General features: G+C 37.3%; 1 protein-coding gene across 8 annotated transcripts in view; it reads left to right on the top strand.

Annotated features, from left to right (window-relative positions):
* The window catches only part of LOC127944763 (sodium channel protein type 8 subunit alpha-like), a 52,445-nt gene that overhangs the window by 25,272 nt on the left and 10,984 nt on the right, over nt 1-16,189 (top strand). For 5 of the 8 annotated variants that reach the window (XM_052540988.1, XM_052540990.1, XM_052540987.1 and 2 more), the window contains exons 13-21: nt 1,280-1,415; nt 1,521-1,759; nt 2,887-3,060; nt 3,604-3,960; nt 5,084-5,554; nt 6,760-6,877; nt 6,983-7,137; nt 9,244-9,417; nt 15,685-15,807. In XM_052540988.1, coding sequence (XP_052396948.1) covers nt 1,280-1,415; nt 1,521-1,759; nt 2,887-3,060; nt 3,604-3,960; nt 5,084-5,554; nt 6,760-6,877; nt 6,983-7,137; nt 9,244-9,417; nt 15,685-15,807 — 1,947 coding nt within the window. The remainder of the gene's footprint in view (nt 1-1,279; nt 1,416-1,520; nt 1,760-2,886; nt 3,061-3,603; nt 3,961-5,083; nt 5,555-6,759; nt 6,878-6,982; nt 7,138-9,243; nt 9,418-15,684; nt 15,808-16,189) is intronic. The other 3 variants (XM_052540993.1, XM_052540994.1, XM_052540995.1) reach the window with 1 other exon arrangement.

Here is a 16,189-nt window from a genome sequence, read left to right as displayed (position 1 = left end):
CAGTTTATTCATGCAATGGCAAAACAGAATTTTCAGCAGCATTCAGTGTCACATGTGCTGATTTGGTGTACTACACTAAACATTTTTTTTATTATTATTATCAGCATTGAAAATGGTTAGGCTGCTAAATAACTTTATGGAAACCATGATTATTATTAATATTTTTTTTTTTTTTTTTTTTTTTTAATTCAGGATTCTTTGATGACTATAAGATCAGTTGAACAGCATTTATTTGAAACAGAAATATTTTGTAGCATTATAAATGTTTTAAATTTTCCCTTTTGATCAATTTAATGCATCTTTGCTAAATAAAAGTATTCATTTCTTAAAAAAAAAATCTTACTGACCCCAACATTTTTAATGGTAATGTATGTCTCAGTAGTAGGCATTAGTATTCATTGCTCATTACACATTTACCCCACAAGCAATCTTTCTTAATTTTTTTTCATATCAGTTTTTCTTTGCAATTTTTGCATACGTCAACTTAATATCTTGACTTAATTTGTAATTGTATTTAATTTTATATTAATGAAAATGTGAATTAACCTTGAAGTAATTCCTCTTCCACCATCCACCATCCATCATGTTTTCTCTCTCTTTTTTTTTTTGTACATTTTGGGTTTTATTATTGATCAGCAAAATGTTTTGATCTGTAATTATAATGGAAGCATTGTAGTTAGCATGGTAGTCTGCTAGCTTAATGAATCCTATAGAGGTCTGGTACAGCTTCAGATCTTCAGCATGAGGTTAATGGATCATGATACTTATTATTTTATTCTCTTGACTTCTTTGAATGAATGCATGCTGATGCATGCTGACTGGATCTCCTAAAATCTGGAGATGCAGGGGCTCCAGATGAGAGGAGGGAGGGAGCAGAGAACAATGGTAGATTTATAATATGATAAACTTCAATAAGTTAACCAATTCATAGCTTTTCCAGCATTGGATATTTTATAAAACATAAACAAAAACATAGCTAGCGGTTTCAATTTGCCAAATGAGTGAACATTTTGAAAACATATAGCATGTTAATCACCTGCTTATATTAGGAATATGTATTGCACGAATGCTAGTGACAAATACCCATGAATCTCCACCCTACCTTCTCTTTTGTGAGAGTCCAGCATGTTTCCGCTTTAATGCATTCAAATGAAAATAACCAAGTTGGTTCACCTAACCAAGCTTTCTCTAACTAGCACTGCGATGCAGATATTTTCCCCCCAGTCATGGGGTGCAATGTTGATAGTAATGTTTGACCTCACTGTTGATTTCTTGACAGCCAACCACTGATCTTGAAATAAAGAAGAAGCTCTCAGGCTCTTTAATGGTTTCCATAGAGCAGCTTAACACATCATTTGGGCGCAAGGAGCGAGCCAACAGTGTCATGAGTGCATTAACAAACACATTGGTTGAGGGTATGTCCATATTTTGTAACCTAAGGAATCTATTTCTTCAAAAAAATAAAATAAAAAAGGAAATCTGTTACCATTTTTACCATACTTCTAATTCTTCCCCTTTAGAATTGGAAGAGTCTCAGAGGAATTGTCCACCATGCTGGTACAAATTTGCCAACAAGTTTCTTATCTGGGACTGCGGCCCTGTTTGGATGAAGGTTAAGGAGATTGTGAACCTGATTGTGATGGACCCTTTTGTAGACTTGGCTATCACCATTTGTATTGTGCTGAATACTCTCTTCATGGCCATGGAACATTACCCTATGACGCCGAATTTTGAGCATGTGCTGAGTGTCGGAAACCTGGTAAGAATTCTCCCTAGCCTCTCCAGAAAAACATTTTGAATTAAAATATAGCGAATTCTTTCATTGCTTGATGTAACGGTGCCCCTCCCCCACGGCTTATATTTTTGTAGTCTCTGCAGGGATGTTGTTGGAACAACTCAAAGCCATTTTTATGCCTGGCGTAGAGACAGTGCTAAGCTACAGGCTGAGTGTGGTGGTAGAGAGCCAGCATAAATATTTCATGTAGCCTTATCGATGAGCCGCTCTAAAATGGTGGCGTTTTCACAGTTCGAGGATGTTGATGTTTAATGCTTGTAAAATTATAAACATTCCAGAGAAGAACAGATTTTCTTTCCCACTTATGAACCAAATTGCTTTTTATATTATGTTGCCAAGTGATACAGAGGCCATTAGGAGTCATAAATCCACTCTGTCAGTGCAGTGTCATACACCAACCACAAATCATGATTTGCTAAGTCACATGACCTGCCTTATGGAGTTAATCATGTGCGTGCAATAGTGAGGCCTCTCAATAAAATTTCAGCTTTGCTGACATGGTAATATGATAATGCTAGTATTCCAACTTCATTACACCTGTGAGCGCTCTGTTGTCATGGTAGCGGGGGTGTACTGGGACAGAGCAGGTCGTGGTGGTGCAGCTGGCAGCGTGACTCACGTTTGCTGGCTCTGCAGACACGCGGCAGACCTCCTGGAGTCAAGGCCACCTTGTACCCTCCCCCCCAGTTCACCCACCTGCAGGGTGATTAACTGCACCCTTCAGCTGTGACAGCAGGATGATCCGTTTAACACTTTGAACGTCACAGAGTCTTGTGGCTGTGTTGTATATAAAATGCAAGTCATAACTGCACTGCTTATGTGTCTTTTGTCAGTTGGTTGATATCGGATTGCTTTTATAAATTAGTCAGGCTTGTTAAATTGAGATTTTTTTTTTGAACAAAGCACACAATAAAGCAACATTACATAGTAGCTTATACAAAGGATAGAACCAATTACATATATCTACACGTACAAAGGAAAAATAAATTATAACATATATTTTTCTTGTAATGTTATGAAAAAAAAAAAAGTCTGTCTCAAAGTGGTATGTTTGTCGCGAGTCTGTGTAACTTCTATTTCCTTTCTTCCAGGTGTTTACTGGTATCTTCACTGCCGAAATGTTTGCCAAACTGGTTGCAATGGACCCATACTACTATTTCCAGGAAGGCTGGAATATTTTTGATGGCTTTATCGTGAGCTTGAGTTTAATGGAGTTGGGCTTGGCTGATGTAGAAGGTCTTTCTGTGCTGAGATCATTCCGATTGGTAAACTTTTTATTGATTTAGATCTTTGATGTGTGTGCATGTGCTATTGAATTGTTTAAGATATTATGTGAATCAGGGAACAAATTCAGTGGTTAAAGTTGCCATGAAATGGAAAATCACCCTGTTTTTACAATTGCGCCCTATTGTGAAAGATTCATCAGTGCATATGTTTTATTCATATGTATGTTTTTTTCAATTAACAACTGATCCCTGCCCTACAATTTTGTTTTTGATTAAGCCATTTCACTCGAATGTACAGAGTAAAATCACAATAAAAAGTAAAATATTTTGCTTCTTCCATTACATTGCAACTTTAATACTTATTTAAACAAATTTTGAGTGCCATGCTCTTTGTGTTGTCAACCGCACTGTATGTCTGCATATACAGTATGTCATCGTCTGTTCCATTATTTTGTCATCATTTGATTAATTTCTGCTCATTCAGTGAATTTGTTTTCAATAGCACGCTTTCAAAGAATAATGTTGAATGTTCATGGTAGAGAATGTTCATGTTTTAATTCTATTTGTGCTCCCTTTTAACAGCTGAGAGTTTTTAAACTGGCTAAGTCATGGCCCACCCTAAACATGCTGATAAAGATCATCGGTAACTCAGTGGGAGCTTTAGGGAACCTGACCCTGGTGTTAGCCATCATCGTCTTCATCTTTGCTGTGGTGGGCATGCAGTTGTTTGGGAAGAGCTACAAGGACTGTGTGTGCAAGATCAATGCTGATTGTGTGCTGCCCCGCTGGCACATGAATGACTTCTTTCACTCATTCTTAATCGTGTTCCGGGTGTTATGTGGAGAGTGGATTGAGACCATGTGGGACTGTATGGAGGTGGCTGGACAGGGAATGTGTCTGATCGTCTTCATGATGGTCATGGTCATAGGGAACTTGGTGGTAAGTGTCCTTTAGATGCAGAAAATGTCATGAAATCTGAACCGAGTTGTACTCAAATTGTGATAAATTGACAAGATTTGTATACAAACCATTTTATATACACTGAACAAAATTATAATTGCAACACTTTTGTTTTTGCCCCCATTTTTCATGAGCTGAACTCAAATATCTAAGACTTTTGTACACAAAAGGCCGATTTCTCTCAGATATTGTTCACACATCTGTCTAAATCTATGTTAGTGAGCACTTCTCCTTTGTCGAGATAATCGTCACAGGTGTGGCATATCAAGATGCTGATTAGACAGCATGATTATTGCACAGGTGTGCCTTAGGCTGGCCAAAATAAAAGGCCATTCTGAAATGTGCAGCTTTACTGTATTGGGGGGGTCTGGGGGGTCCGAAAACCAGTCAGTATCTGGTGAGACCTACATTATAAATCAAATCAAAACATTTTAAAGAAATATATATACATTTCAATATATTAAAAGGATAGTTAACCCAGAGAAGTCACCCAAAATGTTTTGATTAATTACTAACCTTCATGTTGTATCAAACCCCATTAGACACGATACTCTCTATTGAAACCTTAGAGGTTTCTATCCCTCTAGTAAAAGTCCAGGTAACCAAAACTTAAAAGATCCAAAAAGGTTTTAAAGCTGGGTTATATTAATCCATATGAATGAAGTCATGTTAAAGGGATAGTTCACCCAAAAATGAAAATTTAATTTTTATCTGCTTACCCCAGGACATCCAAGATGTAGGTGATTTTGTTTCTTCAGTAGAACACAAACAATGATTTTGAACTCAAACAACTGCAGTCTGTCAGTCTTATAATTGATGTGAATGGGAATCAAGGCTTAAAAAAAAAAAAAAAAAAAAACGACAAAAAAAAACATACAAAACCAAATGAAACCCCTCAACTCTTGAACTACATGAACTAAAATAAACTTCTTAATTTGAGGTCTTTTGGGTTTGGTAACACATGAAGGTGAATAAGTGATGACTTTATCATTATTTTTATTATTCCTATGTAAATGATTCATTAAAAGTCTCCAAAGGCAGCTGATTAGGTTTTGAACTGATTTTAATTGAGTTTATATTACTTTTCTCTCGCACTGATCAGGTCTTGAATCTGTTCCTTGCCTTGCTGCTGAGCTCATTCAGTGCAGACAACTTGGCAGCTTCTGATGATGATGGTGAGATGAACAACCTGCAGATTTCAGTCATTCGCATTAAGAAGGGAATTGCCTGGGTAAAAGTCAAAGTTCGAGAGCTGGTCAACATCATCCTCAGGAGGAAGGTCACAGATGAGGCCAAGCCGCTAGATGACATGTACGACCAGAAGCTGAACTGTATTGCCAATCACACAGGCGTGGACATCAGTCGTGACCTGGACTATCAGAAAAATGGCAATGGAACGACCAGTGGTATTGGCAGTAGTGTGGGCAAGTACATGATTGATGATGACCACATGTCCTTCATCCACAACCCCAACTTGACCATTTGCGTGCCCATCGCCGTGGGCGAGTCAGACTTTGAAAATCTCAACACAGAAGATTTCAGCAGCGAGTCTGAAGCTGAGGGCAGCAAAGAAGTGAGTATGCAAAAGAGCTGATGTTGTGTGATGCTTTTAGGCTTTGACCTAGTTGCTAGTGGGTGAAATGTAATTCCCTGTGGTTATTGATTTGGCCTTAGGAGTAAATACTCAGTGATTTTAAACTGAGGTATTTGCAAATTTTTGACCATGATGTTGATATATATGAAGTTAACTGCAGTATATTGTTTCAAAATGAAGTTCAGACGTTTGTAGGCCATTTAGAGCGCTGTTTTGTGAAACATGAATACAGATGCTTGTCATTTCATTTTTACAGCGTGTCATAGCAAAGCAAAACAGAATTGCAAAAATAGTGATGAGGTTCAGACTGGTTTACAAACAGCTTTTCTTGTCTGCCATTGGTCAGAGCTTAGATTCTCTGCCCGAGCACTGCGACGGGCCGATATTTCCCGCCACCGTCCTCGGGCCAAGTCAGGTCGGGCCCTTGATAAAGCACGTCACGTGTCATGCGCAGCGTCTCGTCCACTCGCAATCTCGCATGCGTGACGCATCACACCTGCTGTGCGCGCTGTAGTCTACTATTCAGTAGATTAAGTGCAACATGGAACTTGAAGAAGCAAAGAAAAAAAACTGGAAAATTAACTTTGAGCAAGTTTGGAGGAAAATCGGAGGTATGGAAACATTTTAAACTAGTCGTGGGGAGTGACAACATATGTGTTGGCTTTGTCTCGTGCATTAAATGCGGCACGCATATATATATATATATATATATATATATATATATATATATATATATATATATATATATATATATATATATATATATATATATATATATATATATATATATATATACACACAGCTCCCCGTAGCACAGCAGCACCAGCTGTAAAAAAAAAAAAAAAAATCTGGTGCCGCCCCTGGTTATAACGGCCCATATATTAAAAATGGTCAGGTTTAAATCGGGCTCGGGCTCATAATTACAGTGAATGTGTCGGGCCGGGCCGGGTCGGGCTTGATTTGTTGGGCCCAATCTAAGCTCTACCATTGGTCTGGCAAACACATAGTCTAGTGACTCCAGTCCCAAACTCACGCTATTTATTGGTTATTGTTGGAGCATCCTGAGTTTGTGTTTTAATAGTGGAGTCACAATTTTTGGATTCAACATTGTTTTTGCTTTGCTATATATAAAAAAAAAATAATATCAAGGAATGACACTTGTGATCTCTACCCTTCTGAATTAGTTGGATGACATCAGCTCTTCAGAAGGCAGCACTATAGATATTAAACCAGAAGTAGAGGAAGCAGTGGTGGTGGAGGCAGTAGAGGAATATGTTGACCCTGAAGCTTGCTGGACTGAAGGTGAAATGGCTTATAATTTCTTTTTCTTTGCAGATTATATATTTTTTTTATATAGAAACTGTAATGGATTGTGATAACGGAAGTATAATGTGTACCATTTTGCAGGTTGTATTGCCCGCTACAAGTGTTGTGATGTGCCCATCACGGAGGGCTGGGGTAAGAACTGGTGGTTCCTACGGAAAACCTGCTATCTCATTGTGGAGCACAACTGGTTTGAAACCCTCATCATCTTTATGATCCTCCTCAGTAGTGGAGCATTGGTGAGAATGTACACAAACACATATTTCTTCTAGGGATGTACACAAGTACTGGGTTCTATATTTAACTATTTGAGCAGGAGAAAGCTACTTAAATATTGCATATTGATTTACTGTAGCTTACTGTATATACCGAACCATGACCCTAAAACCGTGAAACGAACTGAACTGTGAGCAATCTGAACTGTTACATCAGGGCCTAAAATTAACTCTCGCCAAGCATCAAATGCGAGTAAACTGTGTCACTCGCCAGATGACCAGTAACATTATACCTTCATCAGGGATGTGATTTTTCCATATAAATATGGATTGCCGTATTTTACAACCTCTGTGTTACCATTTTTACAATATAAGATATATATTTTAATGTGCTAAAATACATATTTTTAATTATGAGACTGGGGGTGTGAATTGTGTTAAATAAATAAATGAATAAACACATAAATAGTACAGTGGTGGCAACTTATTTTCATTATGTTTTGAATTCTGCCTGACCATTGCATTAATGTTCATGTGAGGTATATATAACGTGAGTTTGCGTTTCCACTGTCGAGCTAAAAGCAGGTGTGCTAGTGCGTGCCAGGGCCAGTCGTGTTTCCACTGTCACTTCCAGGGCTTGATCGTGCCTCATCGGGGCTTCCTCGGGGCCAACAGTCAGGGTTTTTTTGCCCGACTAAAACCTTGGGCCAAAGCGGGCCAGCTGGGGCTAGAGGAGGGGTTATGAACAAAGGCAGAGTTTCTCCGCATCTAGAGAGCGTCATCGCTGTGGATCATTTCAGAAAACTAACAGCTATAACACCAGCATTAAAAACTTTAAATAAGTTGATCTCAAAACTCACTTTCAGTCAGCAGCATGTGTTTGAAATAACTTGACCCAATGTGGATTTTAATCACCATAAAAGGCAGAAATATTTATAAGCGATGTAAAATACTGTGCACACTAGGCATTAACATTACCACAGTAAACATTGTGACCGTTTAAAGAAATCAGACATCAGCTTCTTATTCTCTATCACAATCATGTATTTATTTAGTAACTTATACAAGAGTTTAGCTCCACGTAGCCTATCATAAAAATATAATAATGTTTTTTTGTTCTGGAGCTTTTATAAAAATAGAGATAATATCATTCATTCTAAATATGACTGCTACTGCGGCTACAAATAAACAGAAACAGACTCGACTGAATAAGCAGGCTATTTTCATAAACGTTAAAAAATAAATAAATAAAATAGAAATAAATGTATTTTTGTGTGATTAATTTTGAGTCCTGATAAATTAATTCATTATGATCAATGTATCACTTATTCTATAATAAAACATTGATGCTTTTGAATTTGAATATTTAACAAAGCATGCAAACAAACGGCCGCTTTTATCATGTTCGTTTTGTGATCGCGCTAGTTCCAGTGACTTATTTCTTAGTTTTTTGATAACTTCTCTGTCGGTGAAATGATGAGGTTTCATGACGTTGTTCCCAAGAGGCTTGTAAAGGGCAGGTTTTAGTGAAGCGCACCGGAGCTTCAGGCCCTGACTGTGGAAACCCTGCGCTATTCTGGCCTCGGTGCTACTGGCCCGAGGCTATTAGCCCCGCCCCGCACGTTTTAAACCCTGGCTCGCACTGGCCCGACAGTGGAAATACGGCTATTGTCTCATTGTAGAGACCTGGCGCCAGAGCTGCACTGCTGGGTGATGTGATTAATGAACTGGACTATTCATCCAATTGGATCTATTTCTGTCACTGGAAATGTGTCTGTGTTTAGCACTGCTAATGTTTCCAAAAAAGGAATGTAATAGAATCAGGGATCTTACCTTATACAATTGCTTTTTGAAAGCTGACTCTGTTTGTAACTTAATTATTGCACCAAAGGTAGCTTTTTGTTCAGTTGTTTTCACAGATATTGTTGTGCAATGATATTACTACTAATAATTCCACTATTATTATTATTAATCAGTTTTTATATTATTATTTTTATAATGAACTTTTAAACTGAAATATCACAGCATACTCTTCTTTAGTTTTTTAATTGAAATGAAATCCTCTGAAAGGTATTGTCAGCAGCGGATAGTACTTGTTGTGTTGATGCAACCATATGTTATCTGCTGCAGGCTTTTGAGGATGTGTACATTGAACAGAGAAAGACAATCCGTATCATTCTGGAGTATGCTGACAAGGTTTTTACCTACATCTTCATATTGGAGATGTTATTGAAGTGGGTGGCCTACGGTTTTGTCAAGTACTTCACTAACGCCTGGTGCTGGCTGGACTTCTTCATTGTTGACGTAAGTCTACTAATTCATTTGTGCTATGTTTGTTGTCAGTTTTTATAAATGCCCTTGACGTACACATTTTGTTAATGGGTTCCATCCTGCCAAAAGCAATATCTGACTAGTGTTATATGGTATCAAAACCTGAATCAGAACATATTTCCTTTTGAATATGAAGCTTTGTGGAGCAAGATTTTGGGCCATTGAGGCATCAATGCCTTTGTTTCCTGCTAGTAGAGGTAAATGAAGACTGTGATTGATGAGCTGTATGGTTCTCATATCAGTCAATAGATTTAAACACGTCTGTAAAATTCTAAGATAATTGTAATTCAAGCATTTTCGCACAGGAGAGCAGTTGTATTATCCTGGACTAGGACAAAAACAGTAGAAGTATCAGTAGCCAGACCAGAACAATACATTTTCTGATGCACAACATTGCAACAGAAACTCCCGCCTTTCAGTTAAAAGATCCAACTGCCTTTTTGATAGTGTTAGATTAATCTAGAACAAACATGAAGTGAACCAGCCTGAAAATACTTGATTTGCTTAACATGATTTCAGCTAACAAAGCTACATTTATAAAACAAAATTGTCAGATTTTATTTGCTGATTCAAAAAGTCTTGACAAACAGCTTTGGATATTTGTCTTTTCCCATTCAAGTAGATAGGAGCTGTATATCTTTTATCTATATAGACATTAGATGCAAATAGGCGTTACCAAGATGGCCGTCGAGTAGTCTTGCGTAGCCAGACTGGAATCCATTGGATTTCATTGGCTAAGGCCCGCCCTTGAGGCCGTTTGACCGACATGTCAGACAACCAATCACAGGTGGTTTTATTCAGCATCACCTTTCAGGGTGTGGAAATGTCAGCACATTAACAGACTGGTGTGTAAAACTCACTGACATACTTTAAACATTGTATGCCATGAACTCTAATATTTCACATACCTGTGAAACTCCAGTGTTTAGTTGACCCTCATAAGCATTGTAAACACTACGACTTTCTTCTTTCGTGAGAGGGTTTGGTGGCACGGCATCTTTGTTTCCATATGGAACGTTAAAGAAATCCTGTAGAATTCAACCAATCTGATGACGACGTCGACGTCTTTCCACTTTTGTGTCCCATATGCATCAGAAGTTTAGCCAGCGGTCTGTGGGCGTTATGACTTAAAAATAGCTGAAAACCGGTGAATTCGTTTCTTTGAGCTGTCAGTTAAAAAGGAAAATGTTGTAGAAGAGGAGAAGAAAAGACAAATATCTGCCCACCATTCTGTTTCTATGCAGATGTTTCAGGGCAATAAACAGGATGGATCCCTTTGCAACAGGATGTGAATGTTTTGGGCAGAGAAGAGTCAAATATGATCTTTCAAATGAAGAGTAAAGCTGTGTGTTGGTATGCAGGGGTGAAGCTTGAAGGAAACATGTTATGCTTATCTTAAATATAAATGCTTATTTAATATATTAATTGTGTCTAAATCGTGTTTTTTTTTTTTTTTATAAGATTACATCATCTCAAGATCTATCACCCGTGCATAGCCTTGCAAAATGTTAGATTTCTGTGTGACCCTGAGATGCTTGAATATCTGCTATCAAGAATAATGATAAATGATAAATCACCAGCACTGTGCAAATAATTGTACTTTTCTTGTCTTTCTCCTTTGTTTGTGAATAATAGTGAGTTCATTTAGCAAAATGACAAAGGCCATATTCTCCATTATATGGTTTAAGTGTTGGAATGGAGACAACTAGTCAGTCTATCAATAACAATGATTATTGATCTAAGATATTCAAGCACATCTCATTCTAAATGAACCTTGTTTCTAATTCTCGTACATGTGTATGATGTCTACAATTACATGTTGATGATATCAACAATATGATATGTGTGGCCTCTGACTGGTATCATTTTCTGCCCTGCCCTTAATGTGGGAGACTCACCAAGTGTAACATGCATTTTAGAGTCCATTAATAGTTATGAGTGCAATCAGTTATTCCATAAACGCAGAATATTATATATTCTATAACAAACGACTGATGCCAATTTTAGTTTAGTTTTAAATTATGAACCAAATTATTTGATGAAAATATGTTAAGTTGTTGATGTATCTAAAATGCTCACACTTGGACTCCAAACTAAGGGATTCGGAGGAATGTCATGTGGATGTGCTTTTCTCATGATATGTGGAGGACATTACAATTGCAGTGACCATGTCACGATACGAATTGATTGTGTCTTCTGACCTCCTTCCTGAAGTAACCACCTTTTAACAGAACTTGAACACCCAATACTGTTTAATGAGCCACTGTGGGATATTTTTAGATTCATCTATTTGATGTTCTTCAATGTTATACTATTTCCTTAAATGTGATCAAAAGTTTTACCAACAGTGTATACAAAATTTGTACAAACCCTTCCAAAAGTTTCCTAATGTAAATATATTAAAACGTAATTTTTGATTAGTAATATGTATTGCTAAGAACTGATTTGGACAACTTCAAAGGCAATTTTCTCAATATTTAGATTTTTTTTGCATCCTCAGATTGCAGATTTTCAAATAGTTGTATCTCAGCCAAATATTGTCCTATCCTAACAAACCATACATCAATTAAAAGCTCATTTATTCAGATTCCAGATGATGTATTAATAATAAAAAAAAAACCTTCTGGTTTTGTGGTCCAGGGTCACATATACCAAGAAATATATACATAATGACAATGGAATCATAGGCCGATTCCTCATTTAGAGCTGATGCTGTATTCCATTCCAATTCAGAAACTCTGTGTCTTACTGCTTGCAAAAGTTAAAAAGAACTTGACTTTACTACTGGACTTCCACCTTGGAATCTTATGCAGAAACTTGCTGAGATGGTGGGGTGTAACATCATGCAATAACCATTCAAATGTCTGGTGTCAGATTTTTTTTAATATGCCCTTGAAATTTAAAAGTGTCTGTCAGTAAATACATTTGTAATGTTATAAAAGATTTATATTTAAAATAAATTCTGTTCTTTTGAATTTTCTATTGACCAGAAAATACTGAAAAAAAATGTCAATAGTGATGATGAGAAATGTTTATTGAGCACCAAATCAGCATGTTGAAATTGAAATTTACATTTTAATAATATTTCACAATATTACTGTTTGACTGTATTTTTGATCAAATAAATGTAGCCTAGGTGAGTATAAGACACTTTTTTCGAAATATTGAATAAAGCCCCCAAACTTTTGAATAGTTGTGTACAAGGAGATGTACACAATTTGATACTGTACATATTAAAATTTTAGGAAATTAAATGTGTAAATAAAGTCACATTTCTTACATGAGGGTAAAATTTGTTTGCAGATAGTACAAAACATGGTAAATGATGAACATTTATAAATTATCTAATGATAATTTAACATGCACAGTATCATTGTTTATCCTCCACAATTTGGTTAATATTTGATTAAATCCATAGATTTCCTGTGGATCAAATGATGGAGCATGACATGAGCAACACCATCCGTACATTACATTTACATGAAATGCATTAACTGATAAAATGTCTTTCTTGAATGCAAGTTGCTTTTGAAAAATGCATCTAACAAATGCATACATGTATCTTTCATATGTCTTATTAATACATCATCTCATTGCCAGGCAATGGAATGATTTTTGTTCAGAGATTAAGATATCATGCAGGAATATTCCACATCTGTCTTTGAATGGAATGCAGCATAGCACATAATCTGACCAGTAGCTGACTGAGGAGTCATCCCACAGCTTAAAAAAAAAAAAAATTCTAATTTGTGAGGGTACTCTGACCACAGTCCATTCCCACCCTTCGTCCATCAACCCCTACTCCTCAGTCCTAATCAAGGCTGATGGGAGCTATAGTCCTTCATAACTATTCCCTGGGGTGCTGGACTAACACTTGTGCTAGTTGGGAAGAACTCCATATCCCAAGATGGATGAAAAGTTCATTCCTCCCTCCCCCACTCACACCTGCTCTTCCCTTCTGTGAGGTAGTGCTGAGATTTGTTGATGTTGAGGACATGCAGCAGATGGTGAGTTGTCCTCCTGACTAGTCTGTACTCTGTTCCTCCACTGTTCTTTGCTTTTGCTTTTATGGGTGTGATGCTCAGAGGACTTTCACAAAGGACCGACATCATATCTAGTATGTTTGTGTTCTCATGTACTTTATGTTTATATACTGTATATGTTCCATAAGTTCCTATGGTCTGTCATACTATATCTGTGTCATTAGCCATACAGCTTATTATTTGACTATGCTCATATTTCGAATTTTATATATATATATATATATATATATATATATATATATACATATTTATATACATATTTATATATGTATAAAGGGATTGTGTAAGTTATGATCCATTCCCAAATTTTTATAAAATAATATTTTATATATGACTAAATATGGTTATTATGTTGTTATCTTAAATTTATTTGGGGAAAATCACATAATAACCAAATTATCCAAATAATGATATGAGTGAAAAAACATCAGCCATTTTTGATTATTTTGAAACTATTCAATTTCAGTTGACTTTTTTATTTTATTTTCTGTATCCATTTGGTCACAGCCACACATCTCATTGACCTTGCCTTGCAGAGCGAGAATGCTGGCAGATGAAGAAAGCTTACACTGCGGGGCCATCTCAGCCGGCTCAGGGGGCCCCGGGGCCCTCCATAAAGGGGCGCTTGTGGGTTCCGACTGAGGCTAAAGGTGACAATTACCCCAAAGATCACATGATCTGTAAATGAAGGAGAAAGCTTTATTACACAGTATCTTCTAAGAAGTACTCATGTTGTGAAGAGTTACAGAATTTGTATAAAACTCTCATGAAATCTATTTTGAGGAAAAAAATGGCAGTTTTTTTTTTGTTGCTTTTTTTAATATGTGAAACAAAAATGCAGTTCATTTTAATTGATGGCACCAAATCAATAACATTTTTCAGGAGAATTCAAGAGTGGATTTTTCTGTGCAGAGATTGTGGGTCATACCTTTTGAAGACCGCCACTAATTCTTGACTTGTGGTTCCTAAGATGTCAGCTAGCATAGATTCTTCAGCAAAGCAATATAATAGCCATTCAGAATAAAGCTTTCACCTTTAATAGAATCCCCTCTGTAAATTGGTTAGCTTTCGGTGTTGTGGACTTTGCTGTGTTTTTACCAAGTCTCTGTCAGTGGTTGGTTTGAGGTGTGCAGGTCTGTTTGTATACCTTTTCATAGGGGTGCTCAAGCCCGGTGTTCCAATGCCACTGCCTGTTTATTGGCACTTTTGTTTCTGGACTATTTTTTGATGATCTTGTTTGCACCAATCCTTTGCATCGAGACCTTTGACGCATACAATATAATCAATACGGTTCTCTAGAGAGCCATTAAGACGTTTCTGACCTTTCTGCCCTTTTCACTTTATCCTTCCAGATAGCATGGAGGGTGTTTACTTTTCCACAATGAATGGCATTTTGAGTAACCAGGGCTTGGGTTCCCACATAGTGATTTTTGTCCTTTCGGTGCTGTCTAATGTCCATTTACTATCTGCGAGCCCCTGATCTCCCCCTCCGCTGTCACATTACTGTGTCAATGTGATGCTCTTTAAACTGTAAAATCAATGTAATTTGCAATTTGGCATACATGTTTACCTGTATTCTTTCTCACAGGTTCCATTAGTTTGTCTGTCTTAAATTAAATGGGATTTAATGCCTCAGCCAAGAGCAGCATGGAGAGCCAATTTTAGAAGGGCAAGGGTAAGGTTCTTGCAGTATGTTGGGATGTTTTTTTTTTTTGATGCATCTGCAGGGGTCACCTCTGTCTTCTCAAACAACCGCCCCCCCCCCCCCCCCCCACATCCCCAAGGCCCCCTAACGTACTTCATCAGTCGTGCGTTTTGTCTTTTGTTAGAGTATTATGCTTCACTTTCTCTGTCTCTTTCTTTCAACCAAAAGTTTCTCCACAGGTGTAAGGAAACTCAAAAGGGTTGGTGACCTCCTAAAACTAACAGAGCACAAAATCCTGGGTTTATCATCTGCCTCTAAACCCCTGCCTGTACCTATAACCAATACTAAACATGAGTCTTTTTCTCTCTCTCTCTCTCCTTCTTGGGGATATATACATGTATAAATACAGTGTTATATATGTATATACCCATCCAAACTGTTGTGTATGTGTGTAAACCAACGTTCCAGCAGCTCTAGAGGCCATCACTTTCCTCAAGAGCTTTCTCCCGTCTAACAGTATGGATCCTTTTTTGCTTCTCTGTTTCTGTGTAGGTGTCTATAATCAGCCTTATAGCTAATGCGCTGGGCTACTCCGAACTAGGGCCCATTAAATCACTCAGGACACTAAGGGCCCTGAGACCCCTCAGAGCATTGTCACGTTTTGAAGGGATGAGGGTAAGATACAAAGCTATAGAGCTGATCTCTCTGCATGCCCATTCAGCAGTTACAGCATGCTAGAACTGATCGAAAAATAAAACGAACAACAAGGACCACCGAAACCATACCGGGCGATTTTTTTTATTTTTTATTAAAGACAGCCAACAATGAAAAGGACTCACTCTTTTCATGTACACCTCTTCTGTACCCCATTAATGATCCAGTTATGATGCAGCTGAAATAGCTGTGGCAAACAGGATGTGAAACGCATCTACGTTCCCTGATTTAACTGAAATCGGGTGTATGATTGACTTCTAGTTAAGTAATTGTCAGATGTATCAAAGCTGCCTCATTACAAATAATATTTCAAATTGGCCCTGGAGGAAACAATAGCATGATT

This window comes from Carassius gibelio, chromosome A23 (genome assembly GCF_023724105.1).
Source record: "Carassius gibelio isolate Cgi1373 ecotype wild population from Czech Republic chromosome A23, carGib1.2-hapl.c, whole genome shotgun sequence".
In the NCBI taxonomy this organism is placed as follows: Eukaryota; Metazoa; Chordata; class Actinopteri; order Cypriniformes; family Cyprinidae; genus Carassius; species Carassius gibelio.
This window is presented reverse-complemented; position numbering and strand designations above follow the sequence as displayed.